We start from the raw sequence: 20725 nt of genomic DNA on the forward strand, positions 1-20725 counted from the left end.
GTGTGTGTTTGTGTGTGTGTTTTTTTTTCTCAGCACTTTATTTAAGGTAATCAATTGTGTGGATCATGCCACGTCTTTCTGTAACATTTGGTTACATTCATGCAAAATATTAGGTTCCGAACTGATCATAAACTTTACTTGCATTTTCTCAAATGTCAAGCTCTCATCCACTTCAATTGTATAAATTTTCCTTTTTAATCTTTGCTTTTTGTCTCATGCAAATTCACTTTTTACTATTGCAAGCTTGTAATCATGTATTTGTTTAAAATGAACCTTGGCCCTCACCCTGCTGCTGCGGCCTCAGACTGTTCCACTAGCAGAAATATGACATGTCTTTCATCCATCTATCTAACCTCGTATGCTCGTCTGGGTGAGTCAAATTGTGTTGAGCTGTAATCTATCATCGGCATCTTTGCATTTCGATTTGTTGTGAGATTGAGGGCAAATATGATCAGGAAGAAACCATGATAAATGTTTAATAAAAAATAAAAAGTTGAGGAATAGGGAAGGCATTGGAGGAGCAGAGCAGCAAGGGAATTGTTGGAATAAAATTAATCTCTATCGAATGGAAGTCTGCGATCCTTGAAAGTGTTTTTGCATTAGAAAAAAGGAAATCCAACTTCACGCTCCATGTTTTATTCAACTTAACAAGAGTAATCAAGGCCTATTCACCTTCTGGCATAGTCGTACCCCCACTCTTATCAAGGGCTGAACAAGAGTAATCAAGGCCGATTCACCTTCTGGCATACTCGTACCCCCATTCTTATCAAGGGCTTTGAAAATCGAAAAAAAAATGTTTTGCAACACTTAACATATTCACTGATGGATAACGAAAAGGGGTACCCAGCGTTGCCCAGTTCTGTTCTAATCCTGTTGGCATTTTGAAGAAATTAATGGGTTTTTTTTCTTCTTTCTTTGTGGGGGCGAAAAACACTTCCCTACACCTACGAAGGAATGGGGTTGGGGATCATTTAATATTACCATTCACATAGCCACAAAGGCTTAGGCACTAAATGTATGGAGCATTTTGTTTTTAATTATTTATTTCTTAAAAAAAAAGAAGTTTTATTTATGTATTTATTTATTTCAATCCAACTTTTTTTTTCTTCAAAAAATCGGTTTTTTTTGGCTAAAACTCTTCCTGGCACTCACTGATGAACCCCTGAAAGTTTGATAAAGATCCACTTGGCCATCTCTGAGAAAAATGGTGACAGACAGACAGGTCTCTCTTATAGTACAGATTAACTACTTCAAGTAACCCTACCAGTCCACATGTTATCACTTGCTCCAAACTTTCCCAATTAACAAGGTTGCAATTAGGGAAAGAAAAAAAAACTTTTGGCACTCATATTTTAAAATACATTACACAAAAGGTTTTCTTGAGTTCAAGCATTACAGTATTATTACCTATGTAGTGAATGCATATTTGACTGGGATTCAATTATGAATTCTGTCTGCTGGTTGCACCATTACCAAGGTGTGTCTGTGCTGTGGTTTCCTTGCACATTATAGTCATAATTTGGGGAGGGTGACCACACACATTGGTCGACTCTTTTTGAAACGCATTGTGAGATCTCTAATGTCGACAAGTGAATTCTCGGCACATATGTTGGTCGACATTTGTTAACAATAACGTGTGCAGAGGAACATTAGCTTCACATTTAAAATCTAAAACCTACGCAAGCACAATATTAATGTTTTGCAAACATGATAAATTTATTCAATAATAACGATATCCCTTTTGCATCTTTTTATCTTTTCCTCTTTGGTGTATCTCTGAATTGTTGGATTTATGAGGTTGCTGCAAGCTAAAGCATTGGATTATAAGCATCTTGTGGAATTAAGATCAGGTTTATGGTAGAAATGTCTAACTATACCAGTCGATGGAAAAATGCCTGTGGTTGTTGGCATCACCAGATAGCTACTGCAGGGAGTTTCTGCTGCACAGCATAAGTTTTTATTTTGGGAAAACAAAAAACGTGCTTTGATGGATTTTATTTGTAGGATAGCTTGTTTGCAGGAAGACTTCCAAACGGGGCCAGCCAGAGAAGCACGATATTCTCCCGCCTGCCCTCTGCAGCTGCGGATCTTTTGTCTTTCAGGCGAGACGGGTAGGGACACCTGGGGAGCTCTGCCACTACAGATGGACTTTTCTCCCGAGGCGGAACCGAGTGGCCACATGCTGATGCCGTTACCACAGCGTAAGGCACGCGACTGTGAGGTGTGCGGGAAGAACCGTGCCGTACCTGGTGGCCGCAAACGCTCTCGCCACTGGTGTCCGGGGTGCGGTGTCGGTGTCCATGAGCATTGCTATCATCGCCTTGTACATTTCCGCCGCATCAATCGCCGAGGGAGAAAGAACTCAAAAACGTACATCCACCACTGACAATCATGTTGCCAACAACAGAATCTTCTATTCGCATTCTCTTCGTGTTGCTATCGTTTACAGAAGGAAGGAGCAATAATTGCGTTCATTCCTCCAAACTGAGCTTTGTCTCATCTGCTAATCAAGTCAGATTTTATATCGTGATATTCAAAGGAGAGCTCTACTAAATCGATTTTCACAATGCTCTACATGGATGTTGTAGCCCTGAGCACCAGCAAATATTAAATTTTGTGGTTGTTTTTCGCTTTTTGTGATTGCAACCTTTTTAAAAAAAAATTTTTTTTTTTGGTTGCATGTGGTCAAGCTCTTTATCTGTTGTTGTGGATTATCCACTTGTACAAGGCAGTCTTTTTATTGACCATCCTTGCCATGCCTGGGATAAAGGAAGCTAGTTCAGTTTTTTTTTAATGTATCATTGCAGAGGTTGCTTTGCTGCACAGCAAATGTTGCTTTGAGCTGCCACCTTTTTCATCAACACACAAAAAAATGGCCACCAAACAGAGGTGGTGATGAGCTTTTCATCGGAATCTTGAATTTAATTAATCGTGTGTATTTATTGTTGCTGAAAAACGAAGGTAGTTGAACAATCAAATGATGACTCGAAGCAGTTTCTCTTGTATTTCTGCTATTAGTACAACATGCTGGGTACTTGAATGATATTTCTCAGCTATATATAAATTTTTGCACTCTTTAATGAAGAAATATGATTTTTATTTTATGATAATTGTATTGTTTATCGAGATTTTTTTTTTTTTTGAGGTAGAGCTGTAGATTATGCTTTGCACTTTGGCACCTGGGTGATTCAATAAAAGCACATTGAATTAGACAAGCTTTGGTTTGTTTTCCTCTTGATCTGTGCAATGCATCTTAGTTTTTGGTTTGCTTCATGTGTGCTCAGGGATATATCGAACCACACACTTAAATCTGCACACAAAGCACAATCAAGTAATTCTCCCACAGCTTCCATTTAAATCGTATAAAAATAATTCTTAAATTCTACTTGTGGTTATTATTTATTTTTATTTTTTATTTTTTTTGCCTCTTCCAGCCATGAAGCTTCACACCTTCCCTGCAGGTGAGTAAATTTCACCCTGCTTGGAAAATGGATCGGATAGATTTTGACTGCATTGTAAATGGCAATTTCCCTTTTGCATTTGGTGTCTGTGATTTTAGATTTTAAGATGTGCTATTGAAAGCTACCTGTATAAACCTGGTGAAATATTGTAGCACTTAATTTTAATTTTTTTAAAATTGTTTTTACAAATCTGTTTTGAATTATGTTCTGGCAGTTTTACTCTGTGCTATCACAAATCGAGTGGAGTCTCTCAATGAATTAAATAACTAAAAGAGGGGTTTTGCTCCATTTGCACTGTACAGACGTATCTGTTTGTTTTGCAGGTGGTGAAAGAATATCTCTTCAAATTCTGAGAAAAGGTGAGGGTGCACAGCTATTGGAAAAGCGGAGTCGTCAGCAACTACGTGGTCAACTGACGATTCAAGCTAAAAAGCAACGCAGGACGAAAAGCAAAGGGATACGAATCAGGCAATGGAAGGACGAGGACATGCTAAATGCGATGGAAGATTTCAAGACTGGACAATTTGGTATCAGACATTTATCACGGGCCTGGAATATCCCCAGATCAACCTTGCAGAAGAGATTAAAAGGGCTCCTTACGCACATGTCTGAAGTGTCCATTCTGCAGGACGATTGTGAAATGGAACTTCCTGAACCTGATATCATTGCGCAGGGGAGTTGTCTCTAGCAAACTCGCAAGTTGTCTTATTCGCGATGAAAGTAGTTGGCCAAATCATATCAACAATGTTTGTTCGGAAATTTGCAGGCATTAACGTTTGACGATGTCTTTTTTTTTGTTGCACCTTTTCATAGCTTTCTTTTGTAAAATTCGATGGAATTAATTTATCCTAGTGTTAAAGCCAACCTTTTATTTTGAATCTATGCTTGAGGTGAAAACATAATTTAATACATTTGTGCATTAGCAGTCGCTGCTAATGTGTAATTGATGCTCTTTTGTGAGATTGGATCTATTTTGTGCAAGTTAGAAAATTAATTGGGTGTTTGGAAACTTCTCTAGATGTCATTAACCATTATTGTTTCTTCATTGCACTGTCATTACATCACTTTGAGTTTATAAAGTTAAACGGGTATCAGAAAAGAAAGTGTTTAATAAATTCTGTATTTTTAATAATAATAGCATTCAAGCACGGAACCCTTTTTCTTCTTCTTCTTCTTCTTCTTCTTCTTATTCTTATTCTTCTAATTCTTATTACCACTATGTTCTCTGTGTGCTTGCTACATGCTTTGTCTCATGAACCATTTCTGATAAATCTAGTTTTTACCCCTTTTTCCTGAACTTCACAATACACGAGGGCCTTGCCGTTCGTGGATTTCCCCTGTGTCAATGCGCTCGAGCAATCGTGGGTTGGTCCCTCACCCTATTCCCCCCATTACCCCTTAAGTTTGTGCATCGTGGATTTGTGGTTCATGGGGATTTTCAAGAATGTAACCCTCACGAACAGCAAAGCCCTCCTGTGTTTATTTAATTGAATCTTTTTTTATTTTATTTGTTTGATTAAACTCACTATCCACTAATTGAGCGATATTGTTGTTTTTCTCTTCCACATCTCTTAAGTCAGCCTTCCATTGTCATAGTTTTGCAAACTCACAGGAATTTCTTATTAAAATAAGGTCCACATGTCTACTGTGTGCTGTTATAAGAACAGCATCTTTTGTACATCTCTAATGGTTGTTGTGCTTTTACGACTTTGGCCCTCCCAATGCAACAAATATCAGCATGGTGATCATTGATAATTATTTGTTTTGCATGCAGAGTTTTTGCGAAATGTAACTTTCACTACAACAACCAAATTGTTACTGCCAGCATTATTTTTAACATAATATTAATACTGCTGGCTGATTGCTAGCATCGGGTATAAACAACACAAATTCCTCGACTACACCTTTCCCTTCACCCCTTTCAGCTATGACACGAGGTCCTTTGTTTTATATTTATTCATTTTTGCATTCCACCTGCACGCATGTAATCCTAAATTGAAATGTTTGAAAATACTTTTTGAATTCTTCGTTTTGGTAATCTTGTTTTGCAGAAAGAAACTTTGGCTGCCTAAAATAAATGTACCTGTTCCCTCACAAATAACTGAGTACTTGCAATGTGGTTTGTGATTTGTCACCGGTGTTGATATTCAACCAATTTGATGACATGCTTACGAATGTCATTTTAATGTGTCTGCTGTACAGTTTGGAGGGAAATGATTTTGCTTCTTAGGCTGTTTTTCATGCTTGCGATGGAGGTGCAAATAAATATTGTGCACATTTTTATTCTTTCTTTCTGACGTTAATGATGTTTTAAAGTATATGCTGGAATAGTAACTTAAGGCTGTGCCTTAAACAATTTTTTTTTTTTTTTAATGGGCTATAATCTTTTTTTTCAAAGTTTTAATGTACAGTGTTCCACAAATTTCTGATATTTATTGCAAGACGGGCTGGTAGGATAATTCTGAGATAGCATATTCACATGTAATTGTATTCGAGATTCAATTCTGACCTGACTGTAAACTCGTCCTCGTGTTTCGCATGCAGAGCATTGCATCAATGAGTTCTTACCTTTGGAGGGATGTAAAGTCAGTGTCTAATATGATATTCAATTGATGGGCATCAAAGATCTTCTTTTTCTTTTGTTTTTTATTATTACACTGACCCAATTCGGATTTCCTGCTCTGACTACTGCTGGAAAGAGCAATTAAATGGCAAAAACCCCGTATATTTTCTGTTGTGTCATAAAGCATTGCTGATGCTCTGGAAAGAGTCTGGCTGTGAACAGGAACATAAGAAACTAATAAATGACAAATTCGTGGGACACTCTGTATCCATAAAAGGAAACCTGGGTATGACCCACTCGTGATATTGTACTGCCTTGTAGGGGCTTCCAAGATGACACTCATGTGAACCATTTCCATGTTGAAATCGACCTATTTGAAGACCTTTGATCTCTTTTTCTTTTTTCTTTTTTGTCTCCAACAGTGGTTTTTCAGGGGAAAAAAGACAGTGGAATCGCAGGTAACCAAAGAATGATGCAGCTGGATGATTGCGCAACTGATGCACCAAATATTAGCTCTGCGGCTGATACATTTGACGTCCAGACTGATTTGATCTCAAACAGGTGCTTGCTTGTACAAGACAAAATGAGATGCCCAAACCAATTGCTACGCTATCGTTGCAATGACTGCAGCCGAGAATTCAAATGTAGTCAGTCACTCCGCCGTCACTCGCGCATCCACACAGGATGGAAGCCATATCACTGTGAGGTCTGCGGTAAGACATTTTCTGATTCGAGCAACTTGGCACGCCACAAAAGTCTACATACAGGAGAGAAGCCTTTTTGCTGCCCATACTGTGGCGTCTCTTTCCGGCTCAAACACTACCTCACTTACCACCTAAAAGGGGTCCACAATCAGACGTCAGTGCAAGCAGACCAAAATATTTGAAGATGGACTGAAGTATTCTCATTTTGCTTTGGCTGCTCATATTTTGACATTTTCTCAGCTGTAATACTTGAGCGTTTAAAGATGAAATGCAATAGCACATACTTTGCAATGTTCATTATTTAGCGGTGTCACTTGATCTTTAAAATGTGTAATTTTGTCTCTGAAGGTTGCTTTAAAAGGCTTTGTGATCAACTTTGAGTCTCTCCAGTTGTGAAGTACAGTAGGGTTTAAATGGAGGCCAAGTCGGAAAATAACAATTCTTGCATCCTGCAACCGGCGAGCTTTCTCTCGAGCATTTGGGAAAATTATATTTGCCTGCTGCCCACCCCATAATTTAACATTTTAAATAATTTGCAGTCTATGACCCAGAACCAGAATGCTGGCACCAAGTCAACTTTCCTCACAATGGAACATTCCATTAATCTGATTGTCCTTGATGAATTCTGACAAACAAAACTGGCTCAAATACATGTGTGTGTGTATATATGTATAATGTATATATATATATATATATATATATATATATATATATATATATATATATATATATATATATATATATGTATATATGTATTCGGGTGGTCCAAAAAGAGCAAAAAATAAAAATTCAGATGTTGTCTCCACGAGCCTTAAATTATTCCACTATGATTCAATAACGCGCATAAAAAAATTTAAGTTGATCGGAGGTGATGTAGAGGTCGCTCCATATGACGACTTTTAGTTTCATGAGTTTGTTAAATCAGGGTATGGTCAGGTACGATTACGGGTACTTCTGGATGTCCGAGGTGGAAATGGAGTGCATTTTCGAACTCTATGGGGTCGATTTACTCTAAGAAATGACTGCACCGACATTGAATTCACTACCATTTCGAAAATATGACCTAAAACAAGATTTATCATTACTGGAGTTGAGTAACTAATCCTACTCATTTCGATATTTTCTAATCTATAATTAATTTGTCGTCCGTCTAAACATTTCTTAGAGTAAATCGACCCCACTGAGATCGAAAATGCAGTCCTTTTTCACCGAGGAAGTTCAGAAGTGTACAGATTCGCATCTCACCATACCATAATTTTTCACTCAATGGAATTACAAACTATTGGAATATTTCGTCTCATTTACCAAATACCACTATCATCTCCGCCTCTATTGCTGTCTCCACTCCCGCCTGAACTTATTTCTAGCCGGCTCAACATCCAGTGTTTTAGATTCAATGATTCACGAAAAATGTTAGTTATTTATTTAGTTATTATTATAATAAATTAGGGTAGCGTGAGATGCGAATCCGAACACTTCTGAACTTCTGAGGTGAAAATGGACTGCATTTTCGATCTCAGTGGGGTCGATTTACTCTAAGAAATGTTTTATTTAGACGGACAACAAGTTAATTATAAATTAGAAAATATCGAAATGAGTAGGATTAGTTACTCAACTCCAGTAATGATAAATCTTGTTTTAGGTCATATTTACGAAATGGTAGTGAATTCAATGTCGGTGCAGTCATTTCTTAGAGTAAATCGACCCCATAGAGTTAAAAAATGCACTCCATTTCCACCTCGGACATCCAGAAGTACCCGTAATCGTACCTGACCATACCCTGATTTATTCAAGTAATGAGACTAAAAGTTGTCATATGGAGCGACCTGTAAATCACATCCGATCAAGCTAAAAAAAAATTATGCGCGTTATTGGATCATATTAGAATAATTTTAAGCTTGTGGAGCAACATTCTATTTTTTTCGACTTTTTGGACCACCCGAATATGTATGTATATATGTATGGATATATGTATGTATATATACCGGGCGTAGTGGCGTGCGCCTGTAATCCGGCTACTCGGAGGCTTGGGTTGGAGGATCGCTTGAGGACGGGAGCTCTGTGCTGGGCCACGCCATGAGAGGGTGTAGAGCAGCCTGGAATCATGGCAAAACCCAATCCTTATCCCTGTGTCGTAAGAGGCGACCAGGGTTGTGTCAGGAAGGGCATCCGGCGTAAAACCTGTGCCAAATCAATAGGCGGATCATAACGGGTGATCCGCTGTGGCGACTCCTAACGGGAGCAGCCGAAAGAAGAAGATGCATGTATATATGTATATATGTATATATATATATGTATATATGTATATATATATATATATATATATATATGTATATATATATATATATATATATATATATATATATATATATATATATATATATATATATATATATATATATATGTACACACACACACACACACACACACGACAAAAATGGAAACATCTGGGTAAATGAGGGACAGCAAGTATATTGAAAGCAACGGCTTTCACACAGGTATGGCCCATGTGTTAATTAAGCAAATAACATCCCAGCATGTTTCAGTGTCATGTATAAAAAATGCTGCACAGGCCTGGTTGTCTATAATTATGACTGAAAGAGGTGTGTTTGGCAGGAGCTTCAGTGACAATGACAGCTCAGCTTGCTGATGTTTCACGAGCAACAGTGTCTCAGGTGATCCGAGCGAAAGACCATCAGCAAAGGGCAACAGTGGGCGGAAGCGCATACTCCAGGATCGTGATATCTGTCCATTAATTTGAAGTGCAAGGCAAAGCAGGTGAGCAACTGCCGATCAATAGACCTTAAATTTCAACCTGGGGCACGAGCAGCCAGTTTCATAAAAAACGGTCCTGCGATAACTTCACAAAGTGGGATACTGTAGTCGAGTTGCAATGCATAAACTGCTCATCACACCTGGCAATGCATGTTTGTAAGTCCAGTGGTGCAAAGAGCACAGGCAATGCATATAGGCCATGGTGGCCACTTCCCATTTTTTTGTCCACTGCCTGTAGAAATACAGTGCCTTCAGAAAGTATTCACAACCTCTGACTTTTTCACATTTTATGTTGCAGCCTGAATTTAAATTGCATTAAATTGAGATTTCTTTGAAACTGATATTCACATCATACCCTATAATGTCGGTGGAATATTTATTTTTTAGAATTTCTTACAAATCAATTAAAAATTAAAAGCTGAAACGTCTTGAGTCAATAAGTATTCAACCCCTTTGCAAACACACTACAAATTTTGCTCACGTGCATCCAGTTTCCTTTGATCATCCTTGAGATGTCTGTACAACTTGATTGGAGTCCACCTGTGGCCAATTCTATTGATTTGACACGATTTATAAAGAAACATCTCTCTATATAAGATCCCATAGTTGACTGCATGTCAGAGCAGAAACTCCACCAGGACGTCCAAGGACCTGTCCAGAGAACTTCAAATGGAATTGTGAGGAGGCATAGATCTGGGGAAGGGTATAAAACAATTTCTAGAGTGTTCACAGTTCCCAAGAGCACAGTGAGCTCCATCATTAGGAAATAGAAAGAATATGGAACTACCCAAACTCTTCCTCAAGCTGGCTGTCTGACCAAACTGAGCAACTGGGCAGGAAGGAATTTGGTCAGGGAGGTGACCATGAACCCAATGACCACTCTGAAAGAATTACAGAGTTCCTTGGCTGAGAAGTGAGAACCTGCCAGAAGGACAACAATCTCTGCAGCACTTCATAAATCTAGGCTTTAGGGGAAAGTGGCTGGATGGAAGCCACTCCAAAGAAAAAGAGATAAATCGGTGAGATTGTAGTCAGGAAGGATGATTAAACAAAAACAGCAACTCTGACCGTAAATGCGACAGGGAGGTTGGTGGTTTGAACACCAGCTGAATCATATCAAAGACCTTAAAAATGCTATGTGTTGCTCCCTTGCTTGATGCTTGGTATTTAAAACGGATAGAATAAGGATAAACAACCTTAGTTTGGCAACCATTGTGCAGACTTGATGTCTTTCTCTTGTGTTTAAATTCTTTATGAGTAAACATTACAACTAGAACGGCACTCGGTAAAACCCATACCTCCGCTGGGCTGAACAGTTTATGTTTTGTATCCCACTGATCGGCTGGATCTGGATTCAGACCGAAACTGAACTTTAATCATCTTGTTGTTGTCACCTAACCAACTCATCCACCAAGCTTTGTCATCATCCATCCACAACTTTTTGAGTTATCGTGCTGTGTATCGTTTTCGGCCCTATCTCTCAATGGTGAAGAATCACTTTTAAAATTCGAGTATCTGGATCTTGATCTTCACCAAAATCGAATTGATTCGTCCTTGTCACACACCCCCAACCTGCCCACCAAGTTTTGTCCAAATCCGTCTTAACATTTTGAGATAAAATTTCAGCTTTTAATTTTGAATTAATTTGTAAAAATTTCTAAAAGTATGTTTTCGCTTTGTCATTATGGGGTATTTTGTGTCGATTGGTGAATTTTTTTTTAATTTAAACCATTTTAAATTCAGGCTGTAACAACAAAATGTGAAAAAGTCAAGGGATGTGAATACTTTCTGAAGGTACCGTACTTGGCAAAATTATTTTGCCAAATAATAATTGGTTGTGTGGTACCTTGTACATAACCTGATCATTAAAAATAACACAATTGCAAAATTGCATGTCTGTGTTGCAACACATTCCAGCATTTGAACAGCTTTGACTGTCTATCGTTAACAGTCAATAAGGTGCTGCCCACTCACCTGGCATTTTCACATGTCCTCAATTGTAAAACAGTAATACCAAACGATATTATTGTGAAAACTGCTGCCACTGCACAAATAATTGAATCTTAGGTCCAGTATAAAGGACCGTACATTCTTTTGGAAGCTTGCAGTACAGTATGTGTAAATACGCAAGCAAACTTCAGTCACATCTTGCTGTCACATTATTGAAGAGGTCAATAAATACACCTGTTCTTCCATTCATTGCTTTTCACAGTGAAATTTACTTTTTATCAAGTACAGTACTGAGTTTCCAAAAGTTGACAAAATAAGTTCATTTCAAAACCGACTTTTCCAAGTTCTCTTGATTATATCCCAAAACCTACCTTTCCAAGTTCTCTTGATTATATCCCAAAACCTACTTTTCTAAGTTCTCTTGATTATATCCAAAAACATACTTTGCCAAGTTCTCTGGATTATATCCCAAAACCTATTTTTCCAAGTTCTCTTATTTATATCCCAAAACATACTTTTCCCAGTTCTCTTGATTGTAATCCCAAAACCTATTTTTTCAAGTTCTCTTGATTATATCCCAAAACATACTTTTCCAAGTTCTCTTGATGATATCCCAAAACCTACTTTTCCAAGTTCTCTTTATTATATCCCAAAACCTACTTTTCCAAGTTCTCTTGATTATATCCCAAAACCTACTTTTCCAAGTTCTCTTTATTATATCCAAAAACATACTTTTCCAAGTTCGCTTGATGATATCCCAAAACCTACTTTTCCAAGTTCTCTTTATTATATCCCAAAACCTACTTTTCCAAGTTCTCTTGATTATATCCCAAAACCTATTTTTCCAAGTTCTCTTGATTATATCCCAAAACATACTTTTCCAAGTTCTCTTGATGATATCCCAAAACCTACTTTTCCAAGTTCTCTTTATTATATCCCAAAACATACTTTTCCAAGTTCTCTTGATTATATCCCAAAACCGACTTTTCCAAGTTCTCTTGATTATAATCCCAAAACCTATTTTTTCAAGTTCTCTTGATTATATCCCAAAACCAACTTTTCCACGTTCTCTTGATGATATCCCAAAACCTACTTTTCCAAGTTCTCTTTATTATATCCCAAAACATACTTTTCCAAGTTCTCTTGATTATACCCCAAAATATACTTTTCCAAGTTCTCTGAATTATATCCCAAAACCTACTTTGCCAAGTTCTCTGGATTATATCCTAAAACATACTTTTCAAAGTTCTCTTGATGATATCCCAAAACCTACTTTTCCAAGTTTTATCGATTTTATCCCAAAACTTACTTTTCCAAGTTCTCTTGATTTTATCCTGAAACCTTCCAAGGGTGAGTACGCATGCCTCTATGCTCTCTTCCCAGCCTCAAAGTTAATTGAGAAAACAAATTATTATAAACTCAAAGATTGCAAACGCATAATATTAAGAACTTGAAGGGTACTCTTCGATGTCGTCATGTCTCCAGATATGTCTCCGCCCACATTATTTTTTCATTATTAGCTCCCATTGGACTTAATCTAAAAATGGGGGCTTATGGATTTGGTCTCGATTTTCACGTCCGTGCGTGCGTGCGTCCACAACCATATCTTGGACATGTATGAACCGATTATATTTGTGGCACGAAGACAACATATGATTAATTACACATGTGCACCATTTTGTTTTGTGATGCAATCAAAGATGGCTGACTGGCGTCCATATTAGTTAGTAAAGAATCCGGTGTTGAACACGTCCTCAATCATTTCCCAGACATATATTTACCAATCTTGCTCAAACTTGGCACACAGATAATGAATGATGGCTTACATAGGCACATCATTTTTTTTGAGATCAGATCCTAGAAGGCCAACTGGTGGCCATGTTAGTCATGAAAACCTGATGTTGAACACGTCCACAACCATTTCTCGGACATGCATTTACTGATGTTGTTGAAACTTGGAACACAGATAAAGAATGAGTGTTTACATAGACATGTCATTTTTTTCGAGATCAGATCCAAGATGGCAGACTGGTGGCCATTTGGTTATTAAATGTGTCCCCATCCATTTTTCAGACATGCTTGGTCCGATTTTGTTCAAACTAAGCACAAGCACAGTACACGATGGCATACACATGCACCTCACTTTATTTTGCGATCTGATTATATATGGCTGACTGGTGGACAAGCGGCCATTTTGGTACCATGTAAACCTGTACAAACTTGTTCCATGGTCGGGTTGTCGGCGACTAAACCGTCTCCCCAACCAGGTTTTCTGGTGAGGAGGGTGTTTGGATATGGACACCCAGCAGGATTAAAAACAAAACCTGTCAAAGGGCGGAGGAGCTCCTTCTGAGCCAACGTCCATCCATATCTAGTGCCCACCTGTGTCTGCGGACGTCCTCCTGCAGTTGGGTTACTTTTTATGAGGAGGATGGTGGCAGGATTTGCACTCCGGCCACCGTAAAACCCTTCATTCCGCAAAACACAAAAACGCAAAAAAATCTGAAAACCCACTCCGTGGGAGTACCTCCTGCGCAGCTTCCCTTCGCAGGGCAGCTCACCGGATGACGGGATTGGGACAAAGCCTTCGGGACCCCCAATCTTTGATGATAGGAGGGAAACCACGGGGTAACCTCCCTGGGTCAGATTGCGGGAGAGTGTGTCGGAGTGTTGCTGAGGTGTCGTCCACCAGACGGTGGTCTCCTTGGGTTAACCTGAGGCGGTCCCTTCGGGTGGGTGCCTGGAATGTCCCATCCCTAAGAGAGGATGATCACCTGTCTCTGTTATCATTTGAGCTCAAGCGTTTGGACATCGGGATTGCAGCTCTCTCTGAGGTTCGGAGACCGGATAGCGGTGAGATAATGGTGGGTGGTTACACCTACTATTGGTCTGGTTGCTCTGATGGTTACCATACCCAAGGAATTTCTGTAGCTGTGTCCAATAAGCTGACCCCAATGATAATTGAGGTAACACCGGTCAACGAGCGTATTATGAGATTAAGGATTCGTCACTCCTTAGGTGTCATTTCCCTGGTCTCTGTTTATGCTCCGACTGAGGCGAGTGATCTCACCGTGAAGGATGCATTCTACGCCACGCTCAAGTCTGTGGTTGATCAGTGCCCCAGATGAGATACACTTCTAGTCTTGGGGAATTTCAATGCATCGACTGGAACTGATAGGGATGGTTATGAGGTGTGTGTTGGTCCCCATGGGTCAGGAACTATGAACCAGAATAGCACTAAGTTCCTTGACTTTGCAAGAAGTCATGGACTTAGGGTGGCTGGTTCATGGTTTCAGCGCCCACAAGCTCATTGCTGGACTTGGTATTCCAACGCTGGCGGTGTGGCAAAGGAGATTGACCATGTCCTCATTGACAGTCGTTGGAGGATGATCCAGAACTGCAGGGTCTACCGGAGTGCTCAGTTCCTCAATACTGACCACAGGCTTGTTGTAGCAACTCTAAAGCTGCACTTTAAATCCTGGAGAATGGTACCATCCCAGCCTAGGCTGGATGTTGGCAAGCTCAGGGATGAGAGAGTAGCTGAGGTGTTTGCGAACAGGCTGAGTGGACACTTGGGGGGTCTGGGTGCTTTGGGGGGTCCTGAAGAGTTGTGGAGTGCCTTCAAGACCACCGTCCTTGATGTTGCCGGTGGATGTCTTGGAGCTCACCGCAGAGCAAAGAAGAATTTTGTCTCTCAAGGGACACTGGATACCATTGACCAGAGTCGCAGGGCCAGGCTGAATGGCAGAGCTGAGCTGTTCAGGGAGCTGAGGCGTAAAACTGTACATGCACTGAGGGTGGACAAGGAGGCCTATGTGCGAGGAATCTGTGAAGGGGTAGAGCATCACCTGTGGACAGGTGATTCTCGTCCTGCTTACAGGGGAATTCGCGCATTGCGTTCATCCAAGCCCATCCCTCGGAGCACTGCAGAAAGAGCAGAGAGTGGTAGGCTCTTGACAAAGGAGATTGAAGTGAAGGCCCGCTGGGCCGGTTACTTTGAGCGGTTGTACCAGGCTGATCCCCCAGCTGTCGAGTTGGACGTCAAGGGTGTTACAATCCCTGTTGCTGACCCTCGAATCAACTGTGGTCCACCTTCGCTTGTGGAAACACGGGCTGTGGTGAACCAGTTGAAACGGGGCAAAGCTCCAGGGATCTGTGGCAACCATGCTGAACCTCTCAAGGCTGGTGGAAATGCTACACTCGTGTCGTTGCATGCAGTTTTGTGCTCTGCCTGGAACACAGGCATCATCCCAACTGACTGGAAGAGGGGCTTTGTTGTTCCTCTCTGGAAAGGGAAGGGTGATCGCCAAGACTGCAACAACTACCGAGGGGTGACGCTGCTCTCAGTGCCGGGCAAGGTCTTAGCTCGGATAATTCTTGATAGGGTTCGCCACCATTTGCTTGAGCACCAGCGTCCAGAGCAGTCAGGCTTTACACCAAAGAGGTCAACGATTGACCGTATCCTTGCTCTTCTTGTCCTCACCGAACGCAGACGAGAGTTTCGGCAGGGGCTGCTTGCAGCCTCTGTTGATCTCTGTAAAGCGTTCGATTCAGTGAATCGGGATCTCCTGTGGAGGATTCTTGGTCTTCCTGGGGTGCCAGCAAAACTGATCGATCTGATGTCTGAACTGTACTCTGGTACTGAGAGTGCTGTGAAGTGTGGTGGTACCACCTCTGACTTATTTCCAGTTGTTACTGGAGTTCGTCAGGGGTGTGTACTGGCCCCCACACTTTTCAGCACTTGTATGGACTGGATTTTAGGGAGGATGTCGGAGAGATCAAGCTGCAGTGCATCGTTTGGGAATGTCAAGATCTCGGACCTTGATTTTGCAGATGATGCAGTCATCTTTGCGGAGACTTTAGATATCCTTTTGGGGGCCCTTGAGGTGCTGAATGAGGAGTCGGAGCCGCTGGGATTACGGGTTTCTTGGGTCAAAACTAAGATCCAGGCTTTCGGTGACACCTTGGATGCTGCTGTCCTGTCTGTGTCTGTTTGTGGTGAGGATGTTGACGTCGTGGAGAGATTCACTTACCTTGGCAGTGATATTCATGTCTCCGCAGGTTGTGAGCCGGAGGTCAATAGACGTCTGGGTCGGGCCTGGGGAGTCATGGATTCACTGGATCATGGGGTGTGGCGCTGCCGGTACCTGTGTGGGAGGACGAAAGTCCGAGTCTTCAGGTCCTTGGTATTTCCAGTCTTACTCTATGGATTCGAGACTTGGACTCTGACCAAGGATCTGAGACGGTGACTTAATTCCTTTGATACCAGGTCTCTTCGGAGAATCCTTGGCTATCGCTGGTCGGATTTTGTGTCCAAATAGCGGTTGCTGAGAGAGACTCGGATGAGATTTGTTACCTGCATAGTCCGTGAGCGTCAGTTGCGGCTGTATGGACATGTGGCTCGTTTTCCTGACACTGATCCTGCTCACCAGATTCTCTTAGCGAGGGAGTCTCGTGAGTGTAGGAGGCAAATGGGCCGACCACTTGCCTTGTGGTTGCAGCAGGTTGACCATCATCTCAAGGAGATGGGGATGGGCCTGGCATCTGCCCGGGGGATGGCCAGACGGAGGCCCCTGGAGTACCGGCGGAAAGTGGACGCAGATACGCGCTGTTCTGGCACATGCTCCCATACCTGACTTGACCTGACCATGTGTCCTATCAGGTTGAAATTTTAAATGTATGTTCCACATGACTACTAGATCATAATTTAAAAGTTTCACCTCAATTGATGAAACGGTTCAAGAGAAATAATGTTTTTAAGATTTTCATACAATCCAACATGGCTTCCAGACCGTGTGACCTATTAATTATTCGAGAAAACCCTGGTATCCCCAAGGCTTGGCGAAGATGTGGGTGAAGTTTCCCCTTGATCTGTCGAGCCGCTCTGGAGAAGGTGATTTCCCAAGTTTTGGGGTAAATCCAATATGGTTGCCAAACCATGTGACCTATGACATCATAGGTGTGAACGCTTTGTTCCTCATGGATATGCGGTCATACCTGTAAAAATTCACCTCGATCTGTTCAGCCATTTTGGAGAAGATTTTTGAAGATTTTTATGTTAAAAACAATATGGCTGCCAAACCACGTGACAAACAACATCATCAATTTTTTCCGACATACAATTTAGCCCGAGATGACCATCAAAAATGTTCATACTGATCGGATAAAGCATTTGACGTATGCAATTATGACATAATGAAGCCACCTCTGACATCATCAAAGATCACACTCGTTTCCCATAAGTACTTCACATGTGAAAAGTTTCAATTTTTCCCATGGAGCGGTTTCGGAGATACTGATGTCCAAAGTCGTTCCTTTTTTTTTTTTCCAACATGGCTGCCACACCACGTGACCTATGACGTCATAATTATCATTAAACACATTCCACATGAGTCCTCGTGCCAATGATGAAAAGTTAGTGTCAATCAGATAAGTAGTTGCAGAGAAAACAGAGAAAATTAGCACGGACGGACGGACAGACGGACAGACGGACGGACAACCCGAAACGATGTCAGCGGAGGCATAAAAAATAGAAATTAACGATCCAATCAACTGGATAACTTGCATGCTGGGAAACTGCTCTATGACGTGAAGTAAAGCGAATGCATAGGAAGTGAAATTATTTTAAAGGATAATAGCAGGGGTTACCTGGCATTGTTCGGTGGGGGGAGGGGGAGGCCTGGCACTGGCACTGCCTGCGTTGTGTTGGACATTGAAAAGCTATGGAGCTACTGGTCTCATATGGCGGTTACCTTTTGCCTGCGAGCTAGCGACAGCACTGCCTGAACCTATATCCCAATATACAGTTTATAGTGGCCGTAGGTGGCCTCAAAACGGACATGTCTGCATTGCAGAAGATAGGTCGCAGGGTCTAATCGATTCCCATCATTATACCCCGACGTCACCATCGTGTTGTACATTTTGATTCCTGCTGAGTTTTTAATATCAAAGTGTCCATTTCAGGACAATGCCCCATGCACCCCTAATCCAGGGGTGCATGGGGCATTGGTTTGCAGAAATTATCGTTGTACTTTAATGTTTCTGTATTTATACCTTCATGTCGCAAATAACTGTTCCTACCCTCTTATCGTCCAGAATCAGGTTGTGTGAATGTCAATTCCAAGTCAGATACGTTTTACCATGGTCAAGGCAGCTTTCATGTGGGTCAATTTTCGCAGGATTTGCGTCTCCCAATCCTGCAGGATTACAATATAGCACCAAATATTTGCATCAAATTTATTTATAATTATTTAAAGAAAAAAATCCATTTCAGAGTTAAATTTGCAATGATGACGTATGGTTGTGGAAGGTGCTGAAATGACCATTCTGTTTTGCCATCTTTGTCTGGCTTGATCTCTTGATCACGCTGACCCTTCCATGAATTTGCAATTAATGATACCAGTTGGTATCACTGTGGCTGAATTTTCATAGTGTGGTGTGATAAATCGACGATATTTTATTGCCTTTCTTTTCTCTGATCAGTTTCTCTTCGTTGAATCCAATTGCGATGATTCACAAACCGATGTGTGTTTTGTGTTTGTGTTCGTTTGTCGCGCTACTCCTCCTACAGTTCTGGGTCAAGGATAGCGAGCCACAATGCAGTGCTTGGTAAGAAGCTCCATTCGTCCAGAGAGGAAATGCATGGCTGAAGATAGTGCTGCGAATGCGGTTTAACTCCACCTAACTCCCGTGAATTCCAGCGAAATTCCAGTGGAGTCCAGTGATCTCCAGTGTACTCCTGTTTAACTCCAGTAAAACTCAAGTCTGTGCATCATTTTCATGAAGGTGTAAAATGGCGAGCTACCAGACAAGAAGTCAACCGAGGGTGTAAAATGGCAAGCTACCAGACAAGAAGTCAACCGAGGGTGTAAAATGGCAAGCTACCAGACAATAAGTCAACCGCGAGGGTAAAATGGCAAGCTACCAGCCAAGAAGTCAACTGAGGGTGTAAAATGGCGAGCCACCAGACAAGAAGTCAACCGAGGGTGTAAAATGGCAAGCTACCAGACAAGAAGTCAACCGAGGGTGTAAAATGGCAAGCTACCAGACAAGAAGTCAACCGAGGGTGTAAAATGGCAAGCTACCAGACAGAAGTCAATTGAGGGTGTAAAATGGCGAGCCACCAGACAAGAAGTCAACCGAGGGTGTAAAATGGCAAGCTACCAGACAGAAGTCAACCGAGGGTGTAAAATGGCAAGCTACCAGACAATAAATCAACCGCGAGGGTAAAATGGCAAGCTACCAGACAAGAAGTCAACTGAGGGTGTAAAATGGCGAGCCACCAGACAAGAAGTCAACTGAGGGGGTAAAATGGTAAGCTAACAGACAGAAGTCAACCGAGGGTGTATAATGGCGAGCTACCAGAAGTAAAAGCCCTTTCTTGCATGCGATGTTTGACTGCCGATGGAGTAGGATCTCATCAGCTGTCCGAGCCAATCGGATCAGGGAGGTAACATTGTACTCCCGTAGATTCAACCTCGATGCTTCATCAGAGTGAAAAAATGATGATATTTACCATTAATCATGTTGGACCGGGTTGGGAGAGGAAGCTGAGGGTGTAAAATGGCGAGAGCTGTTATAAATTAAAAAAAAAAAAATTGTTCGGTTCTAGGACCACAATATAAATACTAGATTTTTGCATCTCTTGGTAAAATAAGAAGTGTGTGTGTGTGTGTGTGTGTGTGTGTGTGTGTGTGTGTGTGTGTGTGTGTGTGTGTGTGTGTGTGTGTGTGTGTGTGTGTGTGTGTGTGTGTGTGTGTGTGTGTGTGTGTGTGTGTGTTAGTTATATCCACTGTTGCTGCTCGCTTGTACGAACAGGAGACGGTGGGAACTCAAGACTTCCCATCCACGGATGATACGAAAGCCATTTGTCCATCGCCATTTTTCTCAGGGATGGCTGAGCGAATCTTCGTCAAACTTTCAGACGTTCATCGGTGAGTGCCAGTGAGTGTTTTCGTGGTGAAATTTTGAAGAAAAAAAGTTTGATTTTTGGGATTTTAAAAATATTTTAATCACTCTATCGTGGCTGCCTGGTGTTGGCTTAATGGTTAGGGTGGCAGGCTTTGGATCCTCGGGTCTTGAGTTCAAATCCCGCTTCGCTGTTGAATTAACACCAGGTGGGGTTAACTCGGCCTGTCATCCTTCCAAGGTCGGCAAAATGAGTGCCAGCTTGCTGATCTACTGTGTCGGAGTGGTGACCCGTCCAGGATTGTGCTCAATAGCCAAGGAGACTGCTTCGGCAGCACCAACGCTCTGCACAGAATATGGTCCCA

General features: G+C 41.3%; 2 protein-coding genes across 2 annotated transcripts in view; both read left to right on the top strand.

Moving 5' to 3' along the window:
- The window catches only part of LOC147031963 (uncharacterized), a 230344-nt gene that overhangs the window by 163831 nt on the left and 45788 nt on the right, over positions 1-20725 (top strand). Inside the window, exon 13 of the mRNA XM_085850276.1 lies at positions 6447-6909. Within this exon, the coding sequence (XP_085706402.1) occupies positions 6447-6909 (463 nt within the window). The remainder of the gene's footprint in view (positions 1-6446; positions 6910-20725) is intronic.
- On the top strand, positions 377-5744 carry LOC147031965 (uncharacterized). The gene is made up of 3 exons (XM_085869221.1): positions 377-2370; positions 3435-3461; positions 3785-5744. Exons 1-3 carry the CDS (start codon positions 2301-2303, stop codon positions 4147-4149), a joined length of 462 nt encoding a protein of 153 aa, XP_085725347.1. The 5' UTR covers positions 377-2300; the 3' UTR covers positions 4150-5744.

The sequence above is a fragment of the Eptatretus burgeri genome, chromosome 2, assembly GCF_056783735.1.
Source record: "Eptatretus burgeri isolate ZD-2024b chromosome 2, Ebu_testis_v1, whole genome shotgun sequence".
Taxonomy (NCBI): Eukaryota; Metazoa; Chordata; class Myxini; order Myxiniformes; family Myxinidae; genus Eptatretus; species Eptatretus burgeri.

Coding starts and splice junctions, on each gene's coding strand:
- LOC147031965 (XM_085869221.1), top strand. CDS start 2,301: ATGAGCATTGCTATCATCGCCTTGTACATTTCCGCCGCATCAATCGCC. Junction 2,371..3,434: donor GGGAGAAAGAACTCAAAAAC/GTACATCCACCA, acceptor TGCCTCTTCCAG/CCATGAAGCTTCACACCTTC. Junction 3,462..3,784: donor GCTTCACACCTTCCCTGCAG/GTGAGTAAATTT, acceptor TTTGTTTTGCAG/GTGGTGAAAGAATATCTCTT.